The sequence below is a fragment of the Pelodiscus sinensis genome, chromosome 11, assembly GCF_052426305.1.
Source record: "Pelodiscus sinensis isolate ZL-2025 chromosome 11, ASM5242630v1, whole genome shotgun sequence".
NCBI lineage: Eukaryota > Metazoa > Chordata > Testudines > Trionychidae > Pelodiscus > Pelodiscus sinensis.
Genome location: NC_143062.1, coordinates 21775720 through 21796511, shown reverse-complemented (window position 1 = coordinate 21796511; position 20792 = coordinate 21775720). Strand labels below are relative to the sequence as shown.

Sequence of the window (20792 nt, the reverse complement as noted above, 5' to 3'; positions counted from 1 at the left end):
CAGTATATAACTCTAAGCTTTCCCCTCCCACTTCCCCAGATTTGGTTTGTCAGCAAGTCTGAAAACACCACAGTTAAAAAAAACCCTAAGGAGCTTTGGCTCAAAGCCAATACATACAGACAGACATACACAGAGAAGTTGCTTTCAATGCACAGGGACAGGTATACCTCCTGGAATTTTTCCACTGTGTCTAGCTAAGCAGCATGATCCCTCCCGTTCTGGGTAAGACTTATACATTGGCTAAGACAATGTAATCAATGAAACAGAATATCTCACTGTTTTCAGCTTTAACTCTTTGCATGCCTCATTTTCTGGATTTTAGAGCCACTTACCATGGACAGCAGTGGAGTTGAATGGTCAAAGGGCCATTTAATAATGCTTTCATTAAGTATGAATGAAAGATGGCTAACATGCCCCTTACCTTTAAGGAGGCATATACAGTACTTGCCCATAGCTTAAAGATGCACTTGCTGGAAATGAGCAATGCCCTCCAGAAAAAGGGTATAGTGTGAACTATATAATAACTCAGCAGATTTTATGCTCAAATTTCTTCCTGTCAATTGAGGTAAGTATGCAAGAGAATTTGGACTAGAAGAAATAGAGATGTATTTAATTCTGAGTACTATGTTCAGTGCTAGAATGTTTTATTTGCATGTTTGGCTTACTTACAGTTACACCTATGACTGTGAAAGACTGAAGAGACAGTTCTGCTAAAATGACCCCATACTAGTTTGGGAAGGTACTGCGTTCTGTTCTCCTCTTTTGCATGGGAAGTTTATAAAAGACTGTTGTGTGACCGTGGGAGAGGAGAAAGGAGAGAATGTGTTACAGACAGATACTGTAAAATATGTTTTCTACTAGTAACTGAGAGGCTGTGTGAGTAAAACTGAAACCCTGCCAAAAAGACAGTTTGTTCCCATGGTTTCTGGAGACATTCCACTAAAAACTAAAAGGAGGAAGTCCTGGTTAAGTGTTCTTGTTATATTCCGCAAGCATTTTAAGAGTTGTAGAAGTAGTCCTAAAATACGATTGCAACTCATGGTAACCCTCATTTTACGTGTAAGGGAAGTCTAAGGAATAGTGTTCTTCCTCCAATTTCCTGCTGTGTAGACAAAGCCAAAAGCCGAGTTAAGCTTATTTTGACTTAGCTTAATTTGATTTTGGCCCTGCTGTGTAGATGTACCCTAAGAATGCATGGTACTTCTATAAATCTACTAGGGAACCTAACTTGAGGAGAGTCTGCTAGGCTAGATTGTGCTATTCAGACTAATTACTGTTAAAGGTGATCAGCAAAAAAAAAAGTTTGAAACTATATTTGCTCATTTACAATGTATAAGTTTTTGCAAAGTTAACTTTTCGTGTTATTTTATACTAGCAATATCAGAAAGATCAAGTCCTATTTTTCCCTGTAGTTGACTTCTTAACTAGATTTTTTTTAGCTAGCTATTAAAAAAATGTAAAGGAGCAAAGGTGTTAGAATCTAAGTCTTTTTCTGGAGTTTAAGTTAAATATTAATGAAAACAACAAATAATTCAGTCTAAATGGCATTTTTTCCCCTTAATTGTTCAAATTTTAATCTTGTCTTTTGCATGTCATTCTCTTGATGGTCTTCAGGTTATCTGTCCATGCCTCCAGTAAAATAGAGCACACTGTCAAAAATGTCTAATGTTATTAAAAAAAGCTTTAGGAAAGGACCTGGCATTTTGTTCTGATTGTATAATGCCTCCATAATATCTTCTCTTGTTACACTTGACATTTTAAATAAAAAACCAACAAACTCACACTTTATAGTAAATTTTTAGTATATGCCCTACCGATGTGATTGTTCCAGACATACAATACATGCAGGCTATGTCTACACTAGTGCGATCTTGCACCAGAAGTATGCAAATGAGGCTAAGCGTAGAATATCGCCAAGCCTCATTTGCATATATAATGAGCCGCCATTTTTGCAGAAGAGGCTCTTGCGCCAGAAGAAGCTGTCTACAGTGCCCCTTCTTGTGTAAGAAAAACCCTCTTGCACAATGCCGTTACGCTGATTATTTTCAGTAATAACAGTCTTGCGCAAGAGGGTTTTTCTTGCACAAGAAGCAGCACTCTAGACAGCTCCTTCTGGCGCAAGCGCCTCTTCTAAAAAATGGCGGCTCATTAAATATGCAAATGAGGCTCAGCAATATTCCATGATTAGCCTCATTTGCATACTTCTGGCACAAGATCACCAGACATAGCCGCAGTTTTAGAACTGCTCAACAGATTATAGTTGATCAGTCTACTGTGACATTACAGTACATCTTGATTCTGTTCCATACTTACAGTAATTCACTATTAATAATTAAATCTACTTATCCTGAATGTCAGCGATAAGTTACTTATTGTTCAACAACACATCAACTTATGATGTCCTGTGGGAACATGAGAGAGTAGTCTGTTCTGCAGGGATTAAAAATAAACTACTACTAACATCAATAGCTATTATTCCTCTGTAGTGATGGAAAATTAGAATCAAATGTACTCTGAGAAGCAAATCCTCAGGTGATATAAATTGACATAACTTTGTTGAAGTCAGTGGAATCACAAGTTTTGGCACTATTACAAAATGTTAATGAAAAATAATACACATACACAGCAGAAGTCTGTAAATGAAATACTTTGTTTTTTCTCAATTAGAAACTAAAGTTCAACAACAACAAAACACACAACAACCTATATCACCTATAACATCCCACTGAACAGAAAGCAAATTAACCAGGGGCTACAGGCAGCAAACAAGAAATATTCCCTCAATTTCTCATTAGCTTCAACAGAACAAACACAAACATCTGACTGACTCATCTTTATGTAAGGGGGGGGAGGGGGAAATGGTCCTGCAATTGTGGGGAACTTTCCTGGCTTCTATACTACCCAGGTGAAATGGACCAGCGAAAGGATATGAGTCCCCGCTCCCACTCTTTTACCCAAAGGTCTCCCTGACCCTGAGGACAACCCTTCCACTCTCCTGAGTAGCAGAGACCTCGAAATCCTAACAAGGCTGGGCCCAGGTTTTCTGGGGCTTAATCCCAGACCTTGTAGTCACTTAGGGCAGGGGCTAGGGCATCCCCACTCTGGGGTGCTGTCTTCACACTTGATGCTTTCTTGACCCAGTGGTCATTACATACAGTTCAAAGCAAATACAATTTATTAAAACAGCAACTGATTAAAAAGAATAAGGAAAAAATGAAAGGTTAAAAGAGAACACATAGCCCTGCTCTATAGCATGGGGACATCACAAACAGCAGTTTGCAGAGTGTAAGGACAGTTCACAGTCTGTTCCTTATAGGGCTCTCTCTCAGGCCTTGGCTGTGCTGCCCGGGAGGCTGCAGGATGGACACACTTGCTCTGGCAGTGAACACATGACTTCAGGCTCTAGGTGGCAGGACCCCTCTCCTAGTCAGAGTTACAATCCCTCTCCAAGTCTGGCCTGCAGGGCCTCTTGGCTGGTGGTGTCTCTCTGCCCAAAGCCTTTTTCCCCCCTTTGCTGGTCCCAGCTGCTCACCACACCCAGCTGCAGACTATGTTGCTTTGCCAGCCTCCAGCTCCTAGGGTTGCTCCTCTGACCCCTTTGGCTCTGGTCACTGTAGGTCTGCCTCTCAGCACAGCTTTTACTCCTTGGGCTGTGTGTCTGGCTCTGTCACTGCAGACTACTCCTCTGTACAGCCTGGATCCCTTGCTAGTCGTCTTAGCTCTCTCCCACTTTGACTCAGACCCAGAAAATCCCAGCACACACAGAGGGCGGGACCTGGCCTTCTAATTCCCCTATTTTCCTGTCCAGCCTGTCAATCAGGCTGACCTGCAGTGTTGGCTTCTTCTCATTGTCCCTGGGATCTGTCAGTCTCAGGGCTCTGATTTCTCATGGACCCTTACCCTTTTGATACTGGGAGTTGGCCAACCAAAAACTCCCACTGAGTTTTAGTAAGGGGCTAAGTCCCCTTACATTTAGCTTATTCCCTGCTTTTAATCTAAATCAGGGATGGGCCCCTAGGGTTGCCAGGTGTCTAGTATTGACCTGGACAGTCCGGTATTTTTGCCTCCTGTCTGGTAAAATTCTGAAAATACCAGACAACTAAAATGTTGCCAGGAGGCAAAAATACCAGACACTTGGCAACTGAGCCCAGCCCCCAGGCCCAGGCCCAGCCCCACTCCTCCTGGACCCTCTGCTTACCTGGTTCCTCAGGGAAGCTCCCTTCTGGGTTGACCAAGAAAACAAGATGGCTGCTGGCAAAAAGCCTAAAGACCTGAGCAAGGGGAAGCAATGCCTTCCTGGGTCTTAATGCTCTTCCTAGCCCTATTCTGACTCTGTGCACACTTAAAGGGGCCATGTTGTTTTAATGCTGTTTTTATTTTATTTATTTATTCTTGCTTAACTCTTGGGTCTTTTTTTTTCTCAACCACCACTTTGGTATCCCCTCCTCCCCCCCCCCCCCTCAGCAGAATTTTTTCCCTGTTTTTTTTTGGGGGGAGGGGTGTTTGTTGTTTTTGGCTAAACCATCTAGGAACCATATGGGCCCCCATAGGCTCTGGTGTGCAAGGATCAGGACTACTAGTGAGGGTTTTTTGTTTGGGTGGTGGTGTTTTTGCTTCTCACTTGTGTGTGGCTCTGTGCCTGACTTTTTTTTTTTTTCTGTCAGTGGTCCCTGACCCAAAAAAGATTCCCCACCCCTTTTCTAAATGATCAGCTTTACATGCTCACCATCACCAGTCATAGCTGTTACAACTGGACAGTCTCTATCCCAAAGGATAAATGGGCACAAGTCATATCAGAAATGGTAATATACAAAAACTTGTAGAACATTTTAACCAACCCGGGCACTCATTAATGGATTTAAAATAGCCATTCTGCTACAAAGGAATTTCAAAAACCAATTACAGAGAGAGGGAGAGAGGAACTAGCCTTCATATGCAAATTTGACACTCTCTCTCATGACTTGAAGAAAGACCTGAACTGGATGGGCCATTATAAAACCTGTTTTCCTTACTTTCAACACCCAATTGACATCAAAGCTAGTATGGGACACTTCCAGTCCACTCAATTAGATTCATTAGCACTAGCAGTACAACTGACATGTACTCCCCCCTTCTTTTTCTGTTATAAATTGTGAGGGTCTCCCTCCTTTTTGCTCTACTATGCTCATCTGAGGAAGTAGGTTTTGCCACGAAAGCTCATGATCCTTGTATATAGTGTTGCTACAGGACTACTTGTTGTTTTTAACTATGGTGGAATTGAAAACTTTAATCTCACAATGACCAGGAATTTGTTTTTGTAATACACTTGACATTTGTAGAGCATATTTTTAAATATTTTTGACATTGCTTAAAAGTAAGCCTTCCTAAAGGATTTTCATCAGGGATCAAAGTAAGGAATTAGTTTCTATAATACATTCAAATCCTGATTTTTTTTTTCCATGTGGCTGTAAAATAAGTGGTATCTCCACTGAAGTCAACTTAGTTATAACAATATAAAACTCATGTATGAGAAAAATCAGTCAGTCCTCACTTCAACTGCTAAAAAATACACAGTTATCCATATCTTTTATGTAACAGCAGATCACCTGATCACCAGGATACAAAATCCTGCTAACATTTATGACTACTAAGTCATGCTGCTTGGGAGAACAGAGAAGGAAGACAAATTATAGTTTCACTTTCCTAAACTCCATGTTCAGGTGGATTTTGCAGCCTAATACAATGGTAACTCCTCGAACTTTATCTTCTGGAGTACCATGTTCATAAACACAAGATTTCAGCCATAAAACTAGGGCCCTTCCAAATCGACAGCAATGCAAAATGCATCACATATCATGAAATATGGTATTCTCCCTTGAAATCTTGCCTTTTATGTGCTTATACCCTATATTATACAAATTTCATGGGGGAGACTAGTGTTTCTCAAATTGGGGGTCCTGACCCAAGAATTAGTTGCAAAGGGCTCACAAGGTTATTTTAGGAGGATCACAGTATTGCCACCTTTACTTCTGCATTGCTGCCTTGAGAGCTGGGCAACTGAAGAGTGCTGGTTGTAATGTTGGCCACGTGCCCAGTTCAAGGCAGCATCCTGCCAGCAACAGTACAGAACTAAGGGTGATAATGCCATACCTCGTGATATGCTTACTTCTGTACTCTACTTTCAGAGCTGGGTGGCCAGAGTGATGGCTGCTGACCCGAGGCCCTGCTCTGCAGACAGAAGTGCAGAAGTAAAGGTGGTACTAGTAACATACTTTGCCACTGTTAGTTCTACGCAGCTGCTGGTTCTAGTTCTGTCTTCAGAGCTGGATTCCTGACCAGCAGCCGCTGCTCTCCAGCTGCCAAACTCTGAAGGCAATGCTACTACCAACAGCTGCGTAGGGTAGCAGTGCCGCAATCTTCCATACTATAACCTTGTGACTCTCTCCCTCCCTCCTCCCACACACTGTTTATTTATTGGTCAGGCCTGTACAATTACACCACCATAAAATTTCAGATTTAAATATCTGAAGTCATAGGGCTTTAAAAATCCTATGACTGTGAAATTGACCAAAATGGATTATGAATTTGGTAGAGCTCTACATATTAGGGATGTAAAAGGTTAACCCTGGACAGGGGTGCTGCTCCAGCCCCATGGGGCCCACTGCAGGCAAAGGCTACTCCGGCTGTCTACTCCTCACCCTCCTCACTGCAGGCTACGTGCTGTGGCTCCACAGGAGCCCGCTGCAGAGCCTGCAGGGGAGCCTCCTTGAATATGGGGCTGGAACCCCTGCTGGCCTCTGCAGTATAAAGCTAAGCCTTGCAGCGCATTTAACCATGTAACTGCTAAGATTTTTAGTAGTTACAGTTCTCTTTTTTTAATTCATTTTTACATCCCTATTACATTTAAGCTGAAAGCTAATACTTTGTCAGGGAAAGCAATAGAGCCATGCATACAACCTAGTTGCTAAGAAATATAGACAGCCAAGCTAGTATACTGCCCCCTTCTTCAGCACGGATGCCGTCCCTCCCCCCTCATTCCACTCTCTCCCAGGGCTGCAACTAAAGATCGCAGAGAAACAGTTGTAAGATCACCACTCTCCTGTTTGCTTCAAGCATACTTGTTTTTACATGCAGATGTTCTCCCCAGTATTTAAGAAAAACTTCTAAGGCTCAAAATTGGCTCAGTCACAGAGATTTAAGGTCTCACATGAATATTGGGGAGCAGAATTTAACCTTAACGTACATATACATTTAATATACTCAAATATAACTTTAGGTCTTTATTTAAGAGTGTTTTTAATGAACATAGGTGTCTACAGTCTAGGGATATCAAATCCCATTTAATTGGTTAACCGGGGATAGGTGGGTAGGATTAAACATAATATTTAACTGGTTAACCAATTAAAAGGGATTTCATGTCCCTTCTAGGGATGTAAATGACTAAACGGTTAACCTGCGCTGGGGGTGTACATGTGTTCTAGCCTTGCTCACCAGCAAGTGCCAGGCCCCGAGTCCGTATTTCGCTCCTGAAGCTCAGCCGCAGAGCCCGCCCTGCTGAAACTCAAGCCCCCCGAAGTGCAGCTGCTCTGACTGCGGCTTGTACGAGCACGTCCAGCCCCGGCACATGCCCCCGCGAGCAGGGCCAACCCTGTCCCAGCCGGGGCCCCTTCGGGAGCCCGCCCCCTTGTCTCTAGCTGCCCTTTGGATGGTCCAAGGGCCAGTCTGCTGCTTTTCGCTCTCCGGCGGGGGGCTAGAAAGCTGCGGTGTCGAGCGGGGCCGTGGCGCTGTGGAGCCGGGCTCGCAGCCCTGTGAGTGCGCTTGGGATGTGGGGGGCCTGAGGGGGAGCCATGTGCCGCGGAGGTAGCTTGGGGCAGGCAAGGCGGCGCGGCAGTCCCTGGGCTGGGCTCGCCTCGCCTCACACAAACCCCACCTCGGCCGCGAGCTAGGTGCTGAAAGGCTCGGCTGGGGACCGAGGGGGAGGAGGGATTCCCTCAGGTTCATTCCCCAACCGCCCTTTGGCGCGGCTCGTAACAGCCCGGAGCCTTTGGCCGAGCCCAGTCGAGCCGCGCCGGCGGAGGCGCTTCTTTGAGTTCCACCTGCCGCGGGGCAGCGGCGTGGCCAGACCCTTCCCGCTTTTAGCTCCTTCCCTCCCGGCCCCACAGGAGCTGTCCCTCCGCCCCCTCGCTTTGTACCTCCCCCTGGAACTCCTGCGGAGGGGCTGCAGCGTCAGGTAACGTACAGGCGTTTATACTAACGGACCGTCTGGTAGTGGTAGCTCATGGAGGCTGAAGGCAAAGGCTCCCTGTGAAAGCAAATGGGCCAGGCGCAGAAACGATTTGTATAGTGGGACTGCTAAAGCCATTGAATAAAACAACAAACCCCGATTATAATGGAAAACACTTTAAACCCGGGGTTGCTGCAGCACTCTTAGTTCCCTCCTGTGTAGTTGGCAGTCTGGCCCACGTGTTATATTAAAAGGTTTCTCTACTGCTCTTGTCACTTGCTTGTGGGCCCTGGCTGGGTGGGTAAGGTTGAACACTAACTTCTTAATACTGCTGACACTTTTACATGAAAGGACCCTGGCATATTTCCTTAAACAAGTGAACTTCATTTACTAGCAAAATTGCAGAGAAAATTATCTGACACTTCCATAAACATTAATTTAGTTGTGCTTAGTGTCTTACCCTTAGGCTAAGTGTAGACTGCAGGCTTTTTGCGCAAGAAGTTTTTGTCAGAAGAGATCTTCCACAAAAACTTCTTGCGCTAAAGAGCATCTACATTGCAAAAGTGCATCAAAAAAACAATGCACTTTTGCAAAAGAGAGTGTCCAGACTTCCTGGATGCTCTCTCTCAAGTAAGCAGTGATTGCTATGGACAGAATGGCCACCAGGGCATCTGTGCTTTTTCCTCTTCCCTCTGCTTATGCAAAAAATCTCTCTTCCCTGTCCACACACGCCTTTTTGCGCAAGAGCTCTTGTGCAAAAAGGCGTTCTTCCTCGTAAAATGAGGATTACCAATTGCACATAAACCTCTCTGATCTTTAGATTTACTTGCGCAAAAATGCTCTTGAGGTGTGCACACTGAGTTTTTGTGGAAAAACAGTCATTTTTCCACAAAACGGCCACTTTCCCACAAAAACTCTAGGCTGTGTCTAGACTGGCAAGTTTTTCCGCAAAGAAAAACTTGCCAGCTGTCTACACTGGCCGCTTGAATTTCCAGAAAAGCACTGACAATCTCATGTAAAATCATCAGTGCTTTTCCGGAAATACTATGCTGCTCCCGTTTGGGCAAAAGTCTTTTTCCGAAAGACTTTTGCACAAAAGGGCCAGTGTAGACAGCATAGTACTGTTTTCCGCAAAAAAGCCCCGATCGCGAAAATGGCAATTGGGGCTTTTTTGCGGAAAATCGCGTCTAGATTGGCCACGGACGCTTTTCCGCAAAAAGTGCTTTTGTGGAAAAGCATCCTGCCAATCTAGATGCGATTTTTCCGAAAATGCTTTTAACGGAAAACTTTTCCGTTAAAAGCATTTTCGGAAAATCATGCCAGTGTAGACGTAGCCCTATAGTGTAGACATAGCCTTAGCATTGGAACTGAAAAAGAAAGGCATGTCCATATGTTTTTCTTTGAAATCATACCTCTTGCAGAGAATTAACAACTAAATATCATTACTATTAATGGGAACATTACGAGATGGAAGATAAACATCTAGGTAAACTAAACTATGATATTTTAGAGAAAAGTCACAGGAAAACAATAACTGTGTTCTACCGGTCCTCACTGAAAATAGGTGAACTTTACATACTTACCAATAACAACCTTCTTCTGACCCTGGCAAATATTGAAGGAATTTATTTTTAGCAATAATAATAAAGATCTCAGTATGTCTGTACTATATAGTTTGATACAGGTATTTTTGGGTCACCTCCCAAACATGCACAAACAGAACTAGGAATTCGGCATTCTGTTTGCTTTTATCCTGTTAATCCCTCAAAGAGAACGGTATACACTGGATTTAGATTAAGGTTAATGTGACTTTTCCAATGCGTACACCAATACTCAGATTCATTTGAATGCCTTGGACTCAGTCTTTAAGTTGCTATCTCACTTTTAACTTGAACTTTCTGGTGTCATGGCTCATTGTCTCTCAGCAGGGATTTCCAACAGTGACTATCCCTTATTTAGCAAATTTGCAGTTGCAATATCTTAAAGAAAGCAGGTCTAGTTTCAATACAGAAAGCGAAACAAACAAGCCCATGAAATGTTAGTATTTAAATTCTCTAAAACTATTAGTGAAACCTGTACCAGAGACCACTTTTTGTATTCAGACATCATCTTTAATTATCTCTGCCCAAAAACATCCCCTTAGAAAAGGAGAACAGTTCTGCTCCATCTCTAAGTAACAGATATTTGTTGGTTCCTTGAGCACTTAATTAAAACAGATTTAATCCCACTACAAACACTCCCCCCCCCCAATCACATGAGGCATAAAACTTACTTAAATGATTTTGACCCCTTACTACCATCTGAGAGCAGGTTATACAAAAAGGGTGCATCTAGATTGGCAAGATTTTGCGCTAAAGTGGCCGCTTTTGCGCAAAAACTTGCCAGCTGTCTACACTAGACGCTTGAATTTGCACAAGAGCACTGACTTTGTAATGTAAAAAATCAGTGCTTCTTGCGCAAATACTTTCCCGCTCCTGCTCGGGAAAAAGCCCTCTTGCGCAAGAATACTTGCGCAAGAGGGCCAGTGTAGACAAGGAAGAACTATTTTGCGCAAAAAAGCCCTGATGGCTAAAATGGCAATCGGGGCTTTCTTGCGCAAAATCGCGTATAGACTGGCCACGGATGTTTTTGTGCAAAAGCACTTTTTGCGCAAAAGCATCTGTGCCAATCTAGATGCGCTTTTGCAGAAATATTTTTAACGGAAAAGTTTTTCCGTTAAAAGTATTTCTGCAAAATCATGCCAGTCTAGACGCAGCCAAATAGTATGTTATGAGCTGCAGTTAGTTTCTCAGGAGGTATTTGTGTATCCATTTCAAGTTGGCATGATAGTCTCAGAAATCACAAGTTTTGAGGCGTTGAACAGGATTCTCTCTGGTTAGGGTTAGACCTCAAGCTCCATCTTTTGTCTTGTTGTCTAGAAAACATAAATCATCATCTACAACTAAATGATTCTGGAAGATTGCATTGGGTTTTAGCCTCCCCAGGAACTTGGAATAGAGATTAAAATTTTCCCTGAGGAGTCTTTGGTCACCCATGACTAGAGAGATTCCTCACAAATCTGTGTTAGAGACTATCCTAATTACATACATAAGATGGGGGAAGATTCACCAGCCACAATAGTCAACATAAAGCCCAAACTTTCAATTTCAGTTTCACATCTTTCCTCAAATTTAATTTTATTAATAAACAGAAGATGCAAAAGAGGTCATAGTAATACAAAGCATTGATAGTAGAAGCTTGTTCCACTTCGTACAGGCTAGGCTAGGACAAACCATACCCTTTCCTCCTACATACCTTTTCCTGCTACTCCAGGCCATCTGCTTCAACAAGCTTACCTCAGTCCTCATCTTTCTCAAAATCACACTCATACATTCTTTTAAATAGTGCCCAGCAGGCGGTCACATATTTGATCAGCTGACCTATTTCCATCCTATATCCTGCTTGGAGAAAACATCTCTCAGAATCTTCCATTCTCCAAGTATTTACTCCTGTAACAGATGTACAAGTCACGTCTGTATTGTCAGCATGGTGTTACAACACCCTGTCTTAAGAGACTGCCACAATGTCTCCTCAAATATATTGCACACAGTTGCAATCCAACTCTATTAGAAGAACTGTCTCAAGGAACTATAGATTGTTAGTGTCTTTGGCAGCTGAACAGATTGCATTGTTATACCTGTAAATTGATTATATTAGTGTAAATCTGATGTACAGTTTTGCCAACTCTCACTCTTTATCATGCGTCTCACAATATTTAGTACTTTTTTAAATTCTGAGATGGAGAATATGATTAGGCAAAGAAAAAACACCCACAATTTTATTATTCTCGTGACTTCCGAACTTTTTGAATTTGCAATACTGGAAATAATGGCATTACATTGATCTAAAGCTGGTGTGAATAAAGGAGATTATGGCCTGCTGTTTCTCGCCAAACCTCCCTATTCTCTGTAGCTATTCCAGCCTGTCTTGTAACATCTGCAAGAGCAGGTCTATCTTCCTGTGGACTTTGGACTCCTATTAAATACTAGGGATACATTATATGTGGCTATGTCTACACTGGCATGATTTTGTGCAAAAGCAGATGCTTTTGCGCAAAAACTTGCTGCCCGTCTACACTGGCCGTAAGTTCTTGCGCAAGAACACTGATGTTCTAATGTGTGAAATCAGTGCTTCTTGTGCAAGAACTCTGACGCTCCTGCTCAGGAATAAGCCCTCTTGCGCAACTGTTCTTGCGCACAAGGCCAGTGTAGACAGGCAACATGAATTTCTTGTGCAAGAAAGCCCGATGGTTAAAATGGCCATTGAAGCTTTCTTGTGCAAGAGAGCATCTACACTGGGCATTGATGCTGTTGCACAAAAGCACATCTCTTGCGCAAAGGCGCATGCCAGTCCAGACGCTCTCTTGTGCAAATACTCTAACTCCAAATACTAATATACATATATATATATATATATATATACATACACACACAGGCTACGTCTACATTGGAATGATTTTGCGCAAATACTTTTTAACGCAAGAGTTCTTGCGTTTAGAGTATTTGTGCAAGAGAGCATCTACACTGGCACGTGCCTTTCCGCAAGAGATGTGCTTTTGCGCAACAGCATCCATGCCCAGTGTAGATGCTCTCTTGAGCAAATACTCTAAACGCAAGAACTCTTGCGTTAAAAAGTATTTGTGCAAAATCATTCCAATGTAGACGTAGCCTGTGTGTGTGTGTGTGTGTGTGTGTGTGTGTGTGTATATGTATAGATAGATAGTGTGTGTGTGTGTGTGTGTGTGTGTGTGTGTGTATATGTATAGATAGATAGTGTGTGTGTGTATATATATTTACATGGACTGGGCAGGAGACTGGAAATGAAGACACCTGCATTCTGTTCTAGATTCAGCCTTTTCCTAGTTGTGTGAGCTTTAGCAAATTGCTTCTCTGTACCTGTGCACTGCAGTTATCCTTATGGATTGCCATATAATTGATGTGGATTGTCAGCTTTCTTTTAAAATGATGCACCAGAATTTTAGGTCACATGTTGAGTCCTTTATGATGGTTGAACTATATGCAACACAATTAAGATCTTTTTCCTTTTCTAGGACAAGATATTTGATATTGCATTGTATGGAACAAGAAGCTCTGAAAAAGAGAAGGCGTATATAAGAAAGGATGTTTCATTTGATCAAAGGAGTTAAAAAATATTATGGTCCTTATGTCAATTCAATTCACAAAGTAGCAGGATTTACATTTAAAACACCCATATTCAAAAGTTTATTGTCCTACAGTGGACAACGGTTAAAATCTTCACATACCTTTTCTAAACTTAGCTCTGAAAATGCAGAATCTTATAGTTATATCATTGTTGGAGCTGGATCAGCAGGGTGTGTATTAGGTAGCCGATTGAGTGAAGACCCTCTTAGTACCATTTTACTTTTGGAAGCAGGCCCAAAAGACACCCTTTTAGGTAGTAAAAGATTAATGTGGAAGGTTCATATGCCTGCTGCATTAACCTATAATCTTTGTGATGACAAATATAATTGGCATTACCACACAACACCACAAAAGCATATGGATAATCGAATTATGTACTGGCCCAGAGGTAGGGTGTGGGGTGGCTCCTCATCTCTCAATGCTATGGTATACATTCGGGGGCATGCAGAAGACTACAATCGATGGCATAGAGAAGGTGCCTTGGGATGGGACTATGATTTTTGCCTCCCTTATTTTAAGAAGGCACAGACTCATGAGCTGGGCCCTAATCTATACAGAGGTGGGACTGGACCATTGCATGTGTCAAGGGGAAAGACAAACCACCCTCTTCATCATGCATTCCTGGATGCAGCCCAGCAAGCTGGCTATCCTTTCACAGATGACATGAATGGTTACCAACAAGAGGGATTTGGCTGGATGGATATGACTATACACAAAGGTAAATCTTAAGGAGTTACTTTAGGAGCGAATAGGTATCTAACTTATAATGGGTATTTAAGGGTCAATCCTGTGATGGGGTGCAGTCGCAGAAAACCCCTTGTGGGTGCTTCCCAGTGTGCTGACAAAGCCACTGGCACTCACCTCGCTCTTTGGGGCTTTGCCCTGTTCTGCTGGGCTAAATCTCCTGGTCTCCCCAAGCCAAGGCACAGAGCTGAGATCACTGCTCCCCCAAGGGGAAATACAGACAGTGATTCTCTTCAGATCCAAGGAGAATGCAGTTTGGGACCAACTTCCAGGGAAACCATTCCCCAAAAGTGGTCAGAACCCCAAATATATTATTCAGGTAAGTCCCCTTTAGTAATGAAAGGAGGATGTACTCACTGATTGCTCCCTCCAGTAACAATTATTTACACTGGGTTTTATAGTAAATAACAGTGATTTTATTAAGTACAAGCAGTAGGATTTAAGTGGTTGCAAGTGAAAACAGGTAGAGCAAAGTAGATTACAAATTTAAAATAGAAAATGCATAGCTACTTCTAACACTAAAAACTCAGAACAAACTTACTCTAAAACTGTTCTTATTTCAGCTAAGCCTCCAAACCAGAGAAGATCCTTTTCACCTGGGGTCTCTGGTTCATTTTCTTGGGAGTGACATGCTAGCCCAGTGATCCCCAACATGGTGCCCGCGGGGCCATTTGTGTGCGCCCGCCAAGTGTTCGGGGCTGGCCTGGCCCCGGGCACGTGGTGCATGCATGGAGCCGGAGCCGGACACCGGCCCCAGGAGCGCCGCGAATTGGCCGCTCGCGCCCCGGGCGCTTGCAGGGGGCGGGGCGCTTGCGGGGGGGGCGCCGGCCCTGGGCATGCATGTGTCCCCGCCCTTTGGCACCCAGCAGGCGAACGGCCACGCCCCCTTGCGCCTGGCAGCCTCTAAAGGTTGGGGACCACTGTGCTAGCCAATGACTAAGGGACTGAAAAACTTTGTATCTTAAATAGCCATCCTTTTTTAGGTGGGAATTCTTTGTTTCACATTCTCCCCTTCCATGGAAAATTACCTGATCAGACCCTACCAGTTGGGACGGGGGTGTCACATGACTTCCTAAGACCAACCATTGCTTAGTCTTAAAGGACAAATGAGGCTGTTTACAGGTGACCACCCAAACATTGAGAGAAACACCCTTGATGGCTTTCATTTGCACGCTTAAAATGATAAACCATTCTATACTCCATATCTCTAACTTTACATACAAGAGTGATACATAAATCCATTTTGCATTGAATTCAATGACAGTATTTTCATTGACTTCAAAATAGAAGTCTTTAGAAAGAAGAGGAGATTTCATAATGCTGCTATCATCTGTTCGCATTCATTCCTTTAGTCTTTAATTTGTTTCTTCTGAACTGTAAATGTGCCACCTTTCTCTTATTCCTGTATGAGGAAAAAAAGACAAGAAAATATCTTGAAGATGAAGGGGCATGAACTATTTGATGCTTGCAGATGTTAAATGAAAACCTGTATTTTTGTAGGTCAAAGATGGAGCACAGCTAGTGCTTACCTTCACCCTGCCATAACACGCCCAAATTTATCTGCAGAAGATAGAACACTTGTAACAAAAATTTTGTTTCAAGGAACAAAAGCCATAGGTGTTGAGTATGTAAAAAATGGACAAAAGAAAAAGGTAAGCATTTTTATTTCTCTTCCTGAAATAATGGAAAGAAAAATAAACCTTATTTAAAATAAAAACTAAGGCTATGTCTAGACAGGCACCTTCATCCCTAAAACTTTTGTTGCTCAGGGATGTGAAAAAACACCTGTCGAATGACAAAAGTTTTTGCAACGAAAAGCATTGATGTGGACAGTGCTTCATCATTGGGAGACATGCTACTCGCAGTGAAGCTACTGCCTGCCCCACCTTTTAGAAGTGGCTTTATTTTTCCACAGAGATTTCTTATAATGATGTGGCTACAGCAGCACAGTCGCACCATTGTAAGCTTTACCAAGATTAAAACATCCTTTGTACAAAAAATTACACTTTTCAAATATAATACTATAGCTCAAAAACACTATTCCATTTCAAGAATATGATTATTTGTTAGATAATTATGTTAAGGAATACAATATTTCCCTTGTATCGTTTCAGGCATCAGTATTTTCTCTGTGCTGAAAAAGGAAATGGATGAGTGTAGAAAGGGAAAGGTTATGCTTGAGATTTGAAATTGGAACCTACCCTATAGTTATGCACAGTTACAGCATATTGGGTATTTTACTGAATGTACTGTACATTCCCCACTGCAAAATAGGCATACCCTAATTGTCTTATTGCTATATGGTGACCTGTGTCAAGTGGGTTTGTGATTTCACTCCAACTTCCACTGATGTGGTATCCATATCACAGAAATCGTCACAACCAGAGGGACATGCATGGGTAGTTTCAGCACATAGGCCAAGAATGGAATGGTATTCGGGCCTTTGACATTGACCTTTGACATTAGGTCAGGTTTGAGGAATATTAGCAAAGCAATGAGTAACTACCATTAATTCTTAGTTTTTCCGTGGATAAACAGAGAACTTCAATTTCCAAGGCTCTCAGTTCAATACCTGTCAAAAGAAAAGCAGTACTTTCAGTGAAGACTTACCTACTTCCAGTGAGGTAATGTGCTCCAGGAGGTTGTGATTTCTAAAGTGGACTAATATATTGTGCATTATTTGGTCTGAATAAATCCTGCTAGTGCATATTAAAGGTTCTTTGGTGTGCTTTAATATAGTATTGTCTCAGATAGCATTGTGTTAATGCACACAAGCAAGTTATACACAGACCAGTTAATACACAACATATTAGTGCAATTAGAAATCACTCTTTTAGAGATCGCATTACCTCACACCAAGTAGACAAACCCTTAATCTTCCCTTCTGAATATTATTGCATTTGTAACTACAGGCAGTCCCCGGGTTACGTACAAGATAGGGACTGTAGGTTTGTTCTTAAGTTGAATTTGTATGTAAGTCAGAACTGGTACATATTGTAAGGGATACTCTAGCCAAACATTTCTCCAGAGCTCAGTTTTATTCTCCCACACCTCACTTCCCTCAGTCCTTTATTCTCAAGCTGAGGTGTCTGCTGAGAAAAGCTGCTCCGCGTCTCCTTGGTTTGCTGCGGGGGGGGGGGGGGGGGGGCGCTAGCTTCGCGTCTCCCTGGTCTGCTGGGGGGAAGCAGCTAGTGCGGGATTGCCTCACCCCGTTTGTAAGTAGGGATCCGATGTAAGTCGGATCCATGTAACCTGGGGACTGCCTGTATGTAATTACCTAAGATGTATTAAAATATTTTAAAGTTCTAATAACAAATTAGAAATGATGTAATAATAATAAACCAGAGAGGAGAGCACAAATCTTGACAGTTTGAGTTCACTGAAGTTCATTACACCCACTTGTGGTATTTGCAGAGTGTATTGGGTGACTGACTACCTGCTATATGTAAAAGATCATTTTAAAAAATTGTTTTTTGATATACATGTCTATTCTTTTCTAATGGAATTAAAATGATGCTTTCCATTAGTAATGCAGGGCAAAAGTTGCTTAATTGTCTTTGACTTTCATAGAATACTAGAACTGAAAGGGACCTTGAGAGGTCATCAAGTCCTGTCCCCTGCCCTCACGGCAGGACCAAGCACCATCTAGACCACCCTGATAGATGTCCATCCAACCTACTCTTAAATATCTCTAGAGATGGAAATTCCACAATTTCCCTAGGCAATTTATTCCTGTCTTTAAACACCCTGACAGTTAGGAAGTTTTTCCTAATATCCAACCTAAACCTCTCTTGCTGCAGTTTAAGCCCATTGCTTCTTGTCCTATAATCAGAGGCCAAGGAGAACAATTTTTTCTCTCTCCTTGTGAAACCCTTTTAGATACTTGAACACTGCTATCATGTCCCCCCTCAGACTTCTCCTTTCCAAACTAAACCAGCCCAACTGTTTCAGTGTTCCCTCAGCTCATGTTCTCCTGATCTTTAGTGATAGAAATGTAGCCGTGTTAGTCTGGTGTAGCTGAAACAAAATACAGGACTATGTAGCACTTTAAAGACTAACAAGATGGTTTATTAGATGATGAGCTTTCGTGGGCCAGACCCACTTCCTCAGATCAAATAGTGGAAGAAAATAGTCACAACCATATATACCAAAGGATACAATTAAAAAAAATGAACACCTATGAAAAGGACAAATCACATTTCAGAACAGAAGGGGGATGCGGGGGGGGGGGGGGGGAGGAAGGAAGGTAAATGCCTGTGAGTTAATGATATTAGAGGTGGGGAAGGGTAGATGTCTGTGAGTTAATGGTATTAGAGGTGATAATTGGGGGAAAAGATAGCTTCCCCAATTATTACCTCTAATACCATTAACTCACAGACATCTACCCTTCCCCACCTCTAATATCATTAACTCACAGGCATTTACCTTCCTTCCTTCCTTCCCCCCCCCCCCCCCCCGCATCCCCCTTCTGTTCTGAAATGTGATTTGTCCTTTTCATAGGTGTTCATTTTTTTTAATTGTATCCTTTGGTATATATGGTTGTGACTATTTTCTTCCACTATTTGATCTGAGGAAGTGGGTCTGGCCCACGAAAGCTCATCATCTAATAAACCATCTTGTTAGTCTTTCAAGTGCTACATAGTCCTGTATTTTGTTCCTGATCTTTAGTTATTCTTGTTGCTCTTCTCTGGATCTTCTCCAATTTCTCCACTTCTTTCTTGAAATGTGGTGCCCAGAACTGGACACAATACTCCAATTGAGGCCTAATCAGTGCAGAGTAGAGCAGAAGAATGACTTCTCATGTCTTGCTCACAACACTCCTGTTAATGCACCCCAGAATCAAGTTTGCTTTTTTTGCAACGGTGTCACACTGATGACTCCTATTTAGCTTGTGGTCCATTATGAACCCTAGATCCCTTTCTGCAGTACTCCTTCCTAGACAGTTGCTTCCCATTCTGTATGTGTGAAACGGATTGTTCCTAAGTGGAGTACTTTGCATTTGTCCTTATTAAACTTCATCCTATTTACCTCAAACCATTTCTCTAGTTTGTCCAGATCCTTTTGAATTATGTCCCTATACTCCAAAGCAGTTGCAAGCTCTCCCAGGTTGGTATCATCTGCAAACTTAGTAAGCATACTCTCTATGCTAATAGCTAAATCGTTGATGAAGATATTGAACAGAACCAATCCAAAAACACCCCTGCGGAATCCCACTTGTTATGCCCTTTCAGCATGATTGTGAACCATTAATAACTACTCTCTGAGAACAGTTATCCAGCCAGTTATGCACCTACCTTATAGTAGCCCCATTTAAGATGTATTTCCCTAGTTTGATAAGAAGATTGTGAAAGACTATATCAAATGCCTTACTAAAGTCTAAGTATACCACGTCCACCGCTTCTCCCTTATCTACAAGACTTGTTATCCTATCAAAGAAAGCCATCAGATTGGTTCGACATGATTTGTTGTTTACATCTTCTGATATATGAAGATTAATTTCTTAATTACTTGCTCTGTTATCTTTCCTGGCACAGAAGTTAAATTGACTGGTCTGTAGTTTCCTGGATTGTTCTTATTTCCCTTTTTATAGACTTTAATGAGAGCCTCATGTGTTTGAGAGAAGAAGTTGGTCAGAAACAGCTGGCATGATTCCAAAGAAATAGCACCTCTTAAAAAAGCTCTTTGAAATATGGGTTGTACTCTAAAATCAAGCCTGTAATAATCTTTAAAATTTATTTTTAATTTTCAGGCTCTTGCCAGTAAGGAAGTGATTTTATGTGGAGGTGCCATAAATTCCCCACAACTGCTTATGTTGTCTGGGGTTGGAAATGCAGATGACCTCAAAAAATTAGGGATCCCTGTTGTTTGTCACCTTCCTGGTAATCTTTTTATTGGTTTTGTATTTCACCTCGTTAATGGTCTGATCCAAAGCCCTTTTGAAATAATTGAAATGACTCCTAACAACTTCTGTGACCTTTAGATCTGGCTTTATGAACTCGAATCAAATTCCCCCATAGTCAATGGGAAGACTCCCATTGACTTTAATGGAAGTTAGACAAATCTCTTTTATATAGTGCACTTCTCCGTGTAATGGTGTCCGATAGCCATTCCTTGCTGAACTATTCCAGTAGATAACTTATTTTAAAGTGAAGAGGGTATATGTTTCACTGATCATTTTAAATTAGTTATTCATTTTTTTGATCCACTGTAGATTGGCTACTAATAGTAATGAGAGTTTTATAAAAAGCTGGTGGGTAGAACATGGACCTTAGGCAGTAACTAAACTTTGAGCTAAAAATTTCTGCCATTCATTTATATGGCTATTTGCATGTGCCATTTTCCTATTCGTGCTCATGCAAAGTAAACACACAATTGTATATTTCAATTACTTGAAAATGTTACTCAATGGGTAGGTTTAAGAGTCAACACACTGTGGAGTTTTTTTCCTTGCATTCTGTATTATCCACAAAAGGGCCATATTTTTGGAATTTAATGAACCCACCCTACAAATACCTACATCATATGTACTTTTACTTTTTGTACATTTAAATAAGATATGATGGAGAACTGCCAACTGGTGTCAGAAGCCCGCAGATGAGGTGAAATAATGTTACCCACATTGAGAAACACAATGTCACTTTTTG

General features: G+C 41.9%; 1 protein-coding gene across 4 annotated transcripts in view; it reads left to right on the top strand.

Moving 5' to 3' along the window:
• The window catches only part of CHDH (choline dehydrogenase), a 36864-nt gene that overhangs the window by 2283 nt on the left and 13789 nt on the right, over positions 1 to 20792 (top strand). For 2 of the 4 annotated variants that reach the window (XM_075938909.2, XM_075938906.2), the window contains exons 1-4: positions 7638 to 7787; positions 13293 to 14122; positions 15649 to 15800; positions 19898 to 20027. In XM_075938909.2, coding sequence (XP_075795024.2) covers positions 13363 to 14122; positions 15649 to 15800; positions 19898 to 20027 — 1042 coding nt within the window. In that variant the 5' untranslated portion in view covers positions 7638 to 7787; positions 13293 to 13362. Of the gene's footprint in view, positions 1 to 671; positions 740 to 7637; positions 7788 to 8141; positions 8210 to 13292; positions 14123 to 15648; positions 15801 to 19897; positions 20028 to 20792 lie in introns of those variants that run through there. The other 2 variants (XM_075938907.2, XM_075938908.2) reach the window with 2 other exon arrangements.